General features: G+C 45.6%; 1 protein-coding gene across 1 annotated transcript; it reads right to left on the reverse strand.

The window, feature by feature from the left end:
- Window positions 1-35: 35 nt before the first annotated feature.
- Window positions 36-9,185, reverse strand: GL50803_0016731 (uncharacterized protein; the record flags this gene model as incomplete). Its single annotated transcript, XM_001709306.1, has 1 exon — window positions 36-9,185. One exon carries the CDS (start codon window positions 9,183-9,185, stop codon window positions 36-38), a length of 9,150 nt encoding a protein of 3,049 aa, XP_001709358.1.
- Between the last annotated feature and the right edge of the window lie 15 nt (window positions 9,186-9,200).

The following is a 9,200-nucleotide window of genomic DNA, read 5'->3' on the forward strand; positions in this document are numbered from 1 at the left end:
CTCCAACGAGGATTTTTTTTCTAAGACTCCCTGTTCTAATTAAGCCCCATGAGTTTCTTGATTGATTCAACGCATTCAGTGGTGATCGAGTCCATGATATCATTGAAGACAGCAAATGTTATGTGGTTTGCTATTGAGCTCTCTGTGTATGTGATCTGGCGTAGGTAGGGACCAAGAGTGCGACTGCGCACTAATGCATCTTCTGATATCTCTTTCCTCCGCTTTGCTTCTCTTTTTATCTTTGCTATGAGATTGGTACTCATAACTGGTAAACAGATTTCTCTTTTCGGCTTTAGAGGAACAGGAGCGGAAAGGCTCTGTGGCTTTGGTGTAGCATTTTTCAAAGGTGCTATGTTCTGCACGGGCTCGTGCCACATAGGATGGTTTGGGGCATCTTCTAAACTTTCTCTAGAGGCAGGCTTATAGTCATTAAGCTTGTTCATACCAGACTCTGAGATGGGCCTAGTAAACTGGAATGGCTCGTCAATATTGCTTGGTGCTGAGACACTCGAGGTACGGCTGGCAGGGTTAGTGGAGCCAGTTGGGCTGTTGAGTATGTGTGCGTACTTATCTATTACGTCCTTGCTTGCAGATAGCTCTCTGTATAACCTTTGCAGTTCTTCTAGGCGGTCCAGTGGTGCAGATGGTGCAGACTGATAGTCCAGCTCCGCTTTTGCACCCGCTGTAAGTGGACTCCTAGGTTCTTCCGAAGCAGGTACAACAGATGGTAGGGATGGGGTGTCATCCTTCGTGGCGGAGGTTATATCAGGGGTTGCTTGGCCACTGACTAAAAGGTCACTCTTAATATCTGAAGTTAATTGGTCAACAAGCTTATCGTTTAGCGTTTGAAACGCTATCTTTAAGTCTAAGACCGTCTCCGATGACAACTTGATTGAGGTGGTTAGGAATTCCAGCTGCTTAACGTACTCCTGCCACAATAGAGGATCAATAGCATGCTTCTGGGAGTCGTTACAGGCCTGGGCAAAGAGCATATTGTTCCTGGATATGTCAACAAGGCTCTGTAACGCCTGTAAGATAGCGGAAAGATGTTCTGGACATGTATCAGGCGTTTGTTGTAAACCATGTGTACGCTTAGGAGGACAGTCACCATTGGGTACACTTGCTGCCAAGTCAGGACAAACTGCACTGTTACTATGACTGGTGATTGGTCTCATCCTAGAAGAGTGGCTATACTTAGGATCACGTTGCAGACTGTTTAACTCACTAGAAGGTGATGCATCAATAATAGGTTCTTCTTGGATAACGTGCGTGGAGCCAGAAGAGGGTTCTTCAGAGGTATTAGGTGGAAGACGCCGTATGCTGTATGCGACCTCTTTGGCCAATGTATTTTTCTCAGCTGTGGTTTTCTTTAATAGGTAGGGTCCACGTGTCTCTATAGCACGGTCGATAACGGCAGCCTTATATGATTGGGGAAAAGGAGGGGGCAAAGCTGCGTCACTGTTTGGCACAGCAACTGGTTCTATTGATGTAGTCTTGGCCGTTTTTGTGTTTATTTGACGTTCTGATTGTATAATAGAAATCGATTGCTTCACATCTTTAGGCTCTGATATAGATTGATTTCTTTCTGCATCAACTGAGGGCTGGGGCAGGCCGTGTTCTAGAATGGTGGGAAGCTCTATGCCTGATTCTGAAGAAGCCACTATAAAGACAGGAGGCTTATCCTGTGATGAAACCGTCCGCGCCATTGTGTCTTTAGAAACGGCTATAGCGGTATTGATCTGGCCAAGAAGCTCAGAAACCGAAGACGATACCGATGCTGATAGAGGTACTGAACCAGTACCCACACTGGTTGAGGGTTGGGATAAGACTGGTCTGGAATTTTGTCCGATACTTGTAAAGGCTTTGGCTATATGTTGCTTGCCGTGCCGTGTAGCAACAGATAGCGGAACGACCTCTTCATCTTCGACAATCTCTTGATGTATAGGCTTTATCTTTACATAGCTACGCACAAAGTCTGTCTTTTTGCATTCTTGTGCAATAACCGATTCATTTAAAGGGTCTGTGGTCTGCTTAATATAAAAGTTGGATTGTGGATATAGTTGTTGGGGTTCTGATTCTATTGGACTTGAGAGAAGATTGGTTCTAATAACTGACCCAGCATCTCCAGGCTCCTGTTCGGTCAAAGGTTCTCTTAATAGAAGAGTTTGTTGCGGATATAGTAGAAGATTAGTACTAGCTCTTTCAGCCATTGCCTCTGGGGTCTGAAAGGTCATCTCATTAGCTAATAGTGTAGATGGTATAGTTGATGGAGTGTCGAAATTAGTATACTTCAGAATTGTAGAAGCCTTACCTGTGTGCGTGTTTTCCAATGTTTCATCTAAAGTGGCTATCGATACAGTGTAGTCTGGTTTGCTGAAATCAAAGCGTAGTGGGAGAGAAGGTCCTTCTACTGACAAAAAGCTTGTATAGGAGTTGTTGGCCGAAGCCTCAGTGAGAGATGCCCCGCTCTTCTGGGTGTTGGTTGGTAGCTTAAAAGCAGGGCCTATCCACGTGTGAAGCTTCGCTAACGGAGCATCTGACGACGCTTCATGTAAGTCTTCAAATGGCTGTTTCGTATGTGGCTTGATGGAGTCACTAGAGATTACATTATCTTGCTGGATAGCGTGTACATATGATTGCACGCCATCGTCATCTACTGGATCAGAATAAGGTGTCCCAGATGGCTCTCGATTCGTTAGTGGTATTAGCTCTGAACGTGTCCTAAGATTTAACATAATACTTTCTTTTTCTATAGTGCAATCCTCGATCCCAATACAATCTTTGTACATTGATGTAGTGTAGTCATGATTGTTAGAGCGCTGATCATTGATAGAAGTAGCACGAGTGACTGACTGCTCTATTGAAGTATTTTGGCATTCTAAGGTATACAAAGGCATGGCACGCCCTTCCTGAGGAGATGATCCCTTAGATTCTTTAGGAAGATTCATAGTAGGTTGACTCATGATTCTAGTATAGTTGCTCAGCATATGCTGCTCGATAGGTGGAGTAGCATCTTTATGGTACGCTCTTTTCGGGACAGTAATTTCAAGACAAGTCTCATCCACATCGTTCAATGCCTTTAACATGTAGGATTTCTGGGTATTCAAGGTGCTTACCGGTGCAATAGAATCACAGAGTTTCGGGTCTCTGTTGCCCAATCTTGTGATTCTTATGTTAGGATAGTCTGAATTATGAGTATAGCTGCGGCTCACTGATGAACTTCGTATGCTTATCCCATCTAGACTCCTTGGACAATCAATACGTGGGTTGATTACTTCCTTTGTACATACGTGTCGTGATAGTTCTACATACGCTGATTTAGATCTTGTTAGATTACAGGTGTTGAAGTTGTCATGCACAACCTCCAGCTTTGACAATGCATGAATAGGACCATAGCTATTATCGCTTGGCTCATGAATATTAGTCTTTGATGGCTGTGCTTTAACAATTACATCATGCATAGCAATCACATCTGAGTGTAAATTATCTACTACACCATGAGAGAAGTTTGATCTTGCTTTCCTAATAAATGGAAGATCTATCTCGAAGCACTGTTGGTCATCATCATGCCTGATAAGTTCTGCGTCAATCGCTCTTGTTAAGTAGGTTATGCTTTTCTCACCAGCAGTAACTAAATCCCTCTGCCCAGACGTTACTCTTATGATATGTGCTCTTGTTTTGTTAATGCTGTAAATGGGTATTGCAGTGATAGCTTCATCTGTGCATGTTCTATGGATTTCTTTAGAGACATATTCCTTTGCTGCAGTACATGTAGCTATGGGTTGTCGAAAGAGCAAATAAGGATCAGCGGGTACTGATACCATATTCAAGCAAGCAGAGTCCAAACTTTGCTGTACATACTTAAGTGTCAACTCTGCCTCAACGCTGGCCTCAAAGATATCATCAGATTGATTGATGTTGTTCTGAATTGCAAACTCACGATTGGCATACTGTTTAGGGGCCTGAAAGACGACAGAATCATCAGGAAATTGCCAGTGTGGATGACCATAAAGGTGCCTAGTAGCTTCAGTTTTTGCTGGATTCATAGTGTATAGTGGTATCGTAGAGATGGCAAACGGCATAGTGAGGGTGGGCTCACTCGCAGACTCCTTACGATGTGATTGGTCTACAACTTGTGGTATTTGCATCTCTGTAGTAGTCACACATATCTCTTCCCTTGGTGAGTTGGCGCAACTACTACTTAGAGTATCTTGTTGCAGTGTCAGTTCCCTAGGTAGCCTAAAAGGATGTGCGAGCTGTGTCTCAATCTCTATCGGTGGCCGTAATGTCTCAACTAGTGAAATGTCCACTTCATTTGAGTCAGCTACAATTGGACGAACAGTCGATTTAGCTAAATTGTGCATCACTGAAGTAGTAGTGAGCATATCCACATCAATACTCTCACCATTAGAGGCGCTGAGCTCACATTGTATACAGGAGGATGTGAGGTTGTCCAGCTGCACATCTGGGACTGGTGAACTATTAGGTAGGTGGCGGATATCTCCTAAGAAAGAATCTTTTGATACAGAAGTCTGAGGTGCCAAGTGATCAATCCCCCCTTCAATAGAGGGCTGTTCACAATTACGAAGATTGACTGTATCTTCCTCCTCCTGTGTTAAGTCCGGTGCTACCAAAGATGTTGCAGAATTAGCAAGATCTACTTTCTGTTGCCAGCTTTGCAAAATGCTTACTCCTCTTGACTCATCCGGAACAAACCCGTAAAGAAGAAGTTGTGCGTTTTTGTAGTATTGAAGCGAGCTTCTTCTATTATGAGTTAGGCTACCAAGATTGTTTCGTTCTGGTTGTGTTGTAACAGGGATAGCCTGCATGTGTTTAATTCTAAGATCTGTAAGAAAGAAAGTTGGAGCCGGCCATGCCTCAATAATGCTGTCACTGTTATCTATCAATGTGTCAGAAAAGGCGTCGTTTGAAAAGTTCCATATGGCGTTAACCTGTGTTTCTAAAAGTAACGGTCGTGTACAAGGCTGACATTCTCTTAACGCACAGGAGAGACGGTCCAGTTCCAACGTGCGGGTATCAGCAATCAGAGTATGAGACGGTGTCCTAGTTAACATCTGGGATCTAAGCATGTATTCCGGCGCAGCAAACTCTACATCGGTGTCGCTACTGCTGGTAAGAGATGTTTCCTCGTTCTCTAAAACGGACGGTTGTAACTGGATGCTTATACTAGGAAGAGTAAGGTCAAGCTTCATAACCGAGCCACTTCTGTTTGGTATTGGTTCAGCTGGAAAAGAAGAACAGCCAAGGACAATGTCGTGCTGAGCAGTATGCACCGGGGGAGCATCGTGTGCAATCATATCAATTGTTGCACTATAATCTTTAGCTACATCAGGAATGTTGATAGCGTTACATAACTGGTAATTCGTTGTACAATACAAGTAGGGGCAGTCTGATGATGGAGGTTTCAATGGGGCTCTTGATAGGCTGCTGACTTCTACAGATTGCTGGCAACACGTCTGGAATGGTGCATTTAGTTTGTAGTCATATGAAACATTCAGTTCTCTAACAGTGTTGAGTACACCCTTTAGGTTCCTCAATTGCTGACTACTGGGCAACTCTAGATCAGACAAAATGGCTAACATATTATTTGGACAATCAGATCCATCAATGGATACCCGACTCTGTGCTAGTATATATTCGGCTAGGGCAACGGCCTCCACCACGTTATCTGGGTCCTGGGTCGGTGCCTGTAAATACATACGTTTACTAGGCCTTGGACCGGACATAGATCCTGGGCGGCCGGAAGATTGAGGCTGTCCAGGCCGAGAGCCGCGGCTATTTTGGGAAGCAGCTCCCGGCGTTCTGGGTGTCACCTGAGCCTTATTGGATCGCGGAATGCCTGATGCACTCTGCACTCCCACTTTAGGATCAATCGTACCATACTTCTGCAGTTGTTGCATAAGGGTTCCACTCGCTCCACTACTAGTACTACTAGCGCTTGTAGTTCTATCTGGCATAACCATGTCGGACATAGTATTCATGCGCTGAACAGTAGCCTGCGAGATTTGCCCTCCTTCGGAAAGAGAGCCAGGAAGTGGTGGCTCAGGAATTGGGGGATGAGATCTAGATGTAGGCCGAACACGCGGGTGTGCCGCAGGAGAGATAACTTGGGGCATATACGTTGTAGGAGAAGCGGCTTGCGCCCAGTTGGTAGACAAGGAGCCAGTGGTCAATACACTGGGAGAAAGCCCATTTTGCCTCTCCGCCGCTCTGATGGCTTCCTTAGCTCGCGTAATTCTATCATCCAATTGGTTTTCTGTCAGAGAAGTTGATTGTGTGTTACTAGATCTCATAAGGAGAGACTGCCGCATTGACTGTATTGAATGATTGAACGACTCAAAGTCCGGTTGTGGAAGACCGTAGTACGGTTCTGCTGCGGGGAGAATGGTCATATCTTCATATTGCGGCTCACTATCGGATGAGTCATCCTTCTGGGCGTATCCGTCTCGCCCCGTTGCTGTAGCTCGTGACAGATCTGCTGGAGTGGCTTCTTCTTTACGTGCTACGACAAATTTCCGTCCAGAGCGTGCTATATCGCCCAAGGTCATATCTGAGCGAATATGAAGTGCATTGCTTAATGGGGCGCCTTTAACGTAGCTCTTTGCAACATCACCTTGCAGAAGGCTTGGGTCAGTCATTCCAACTGCACGTGCCATCTCCACGTACTTGCTGTTGACAAATTGGGTCACTTCTTGCGCAGGCGTATCGTCGCTGACACTATTCTTCATATCCTTAGCCTTCATAAGGCCTTGTGAAATACTTTTTGTCAACTGCCGTTTATATTGATAATAAGGTGTTACATTAGAATACAAATAAGAGCTATCGACATTAGTAGTTGAAGCAGTGGCAGGTGCAGCATCCTTTTGCTTCAGAGGATCCACATCCTCTAACTCTAATTCGTTGCCCTTAGGCCTACCATAGACATGCACATCTGGGATGTGAGCCTTTGGCTGTTTTGAGCGCACCTCCGCCAGACGGCGCAGCTTCTCCTGTTCTGCAGGAGTAAGTTTAGGATACACTAACTTCGAAATAGTCACCTCGGGATCCGACGAACTGTGATCCTCGTCAGACTCATACTGCATCATCTGTTCACGCGACTTCGTTTCGTATTGAGCCAGTTGCGTGACAATAGTATGATTTGGTCCTTGGTGCTGTCGCTTATGCTTCTTTTCTCCAATGGACTTGTCAGAAACCAAGCGTGAGCGACCCGCATCGGCAGCTGAAATAAACAATTTTGTTTCTTGAATATCATCTTCGACACTTATGTCTTCGCCATAATAACCGCTACTGCCTGGCATACTGGTGTTAGCATGTTTCGAAGCATTGCTCACATCTTTCCCGATATCCTTCTGTGGCTTTGACCTCAGTAACGGCTCACGTTGTATAGACAAAACATTTGTATGTCCATATGCATCATCATAGTGTTCATATGACGCCCCATCATCTACCCCTCCGGGCATTGAGCCACGAGGTTTGCGCCCGGCAAACGGCCGATCCCCTGCATCTGCCGAATGTTTCCCGAACGCAGAGGCATGCTGCCTTGGATTATAGAGCACAGTACTTTCAGGGATTGTCATAATATCTGCTAACATCGGTTCAGAATCCTCAGGCAAAGTAAGCGCTTGCTTCGATTGTTTCGGTAGTCTAACAAAATTGCTTGCAGCTGCATGCACACTGTTAACAATGTCATCATCAAAGGAGCCGGGGCTAGAATTACTCTGCTGCCTCGTGCTGCGTGTTCTACTAGCTTGTCGCTCATTACGTGGTGATCTCAACACACCTCTTCCAGCATTGGAACGCAAACCAGTTCCGTGATTTGCCTCCGACGTCACTCCATTATCATAGGATTCATTGGTATAGTCCTGACCGAGTGGTGCCGCCATATTTTTATTATAGATTGCTGCTGGTGTACCCTTAGGAGCTGCCCGTGGCTGCTTTGTGTATAGTAAAGTAGCGTTAGAGGAAAGAATATTTAAGTCAGAATGATCGGAGTCATCAAGCCTATTCTGCGCCTGAAAAGAAGACTTTGCATACGCAGAATTATAAGAGTTATCTTTATTGCTACCAGTTAATCCACCTCCAGCGCTTTGAGGCCTCCTATGAACAGTCAAAGTAGCATCATATTCATCAGGATCAACTTCGCTGTCGCAAGGTGCGTTAGACTCGGGAGGAGGCAAAACAATATCGTCTATTTCTGGCTTGACGCGTTGAATTACTGTGCGCGGTTCACTAGGGGTCTTTGCACGCTTGCTTGAAGTGGATCTCTGGTTCATGGCCGGTGCGAGTTGTGGAAGCCGCGGTGGCAAGACTACATTTGCTTCTATGACATCTGTGATGTCTGACGTTGAAAAGTCAGACTCGACGCTAGTTTCTATATCATGGGGTATGCTTGCGGTGTTATCTACCTCCAAGTTTGCTCGTTGTATTGAGACTACTCGTGGCTGTTCAGTTGCAGAGCGTCTAGAATCATCTCCAGCTGCAAAGCTCGAGCTGGCAGGCGTCCTGGTTGAAGCTGAAGACATATAACCCTTTCCTAGCTGGCTTTGATTGGGCGTCCCTGCCTGTAAACGGGTTACACGAGGGGGCGCACCTTTTGATGCTTGGAGTGGCAGAGCATCTGCTTGGGCTGTCTTTGCAGCAGCAGTTGTAGTCGGAGTCGGCATAGCTTGTCTTGCAATCGGCGCCGGCGGCTGAAATCTCTTGCCAGGAACGGCTCCATCTACAGCATCCCCCACGGACATAGAGGAAGATATGCCTTCAGAAAAGAGCTCATTTTGCAAATCGGGTAGTCGTTGTAAGAACAATGCTCGTTCTCCTGGTGCCATTTGCGCAAGCTGTTCATCTGTAATTCGTAGATCTGAGGACTCGGCACTGGCTTCGTGGAACTCAGAGCCCTTTGATGAAGAGAGAAGATCCCTAAGGTCACTAAGCTGACTACGGACCTCATTGAGAAGATTGTTGTGTTTTTCTTCATGATAACCTCGAGCCTTTGCGTCTCCGCCCTGGGTCAGAGCAGGGTTCCGATAACTAATCCCCGGGGCCTCAGAGTCTTTAGAAGAAGCGTTCGACTGCGATAATTCACTGACGCTATCCTGCATCTGCCTTTTCTGTTTTTTCCCCAGCAGGAATAGTCCGTATGACGGGGGAACCTGCTGTTTATCCATTCTAATTTTAAACGA

Source organism: Giardia intestinalis, chromosome 5, assembly GCF_000002435.2.
Source record: "Giardia intestinalis strain WB C6 chromosome 5, whole genome shotgun sequence".
NCBI classification, from domain to species: Eukaryota; Fornicata; order Diplomonadida; family Hexamitidae; genus Giardia; species Giardia duodenalis.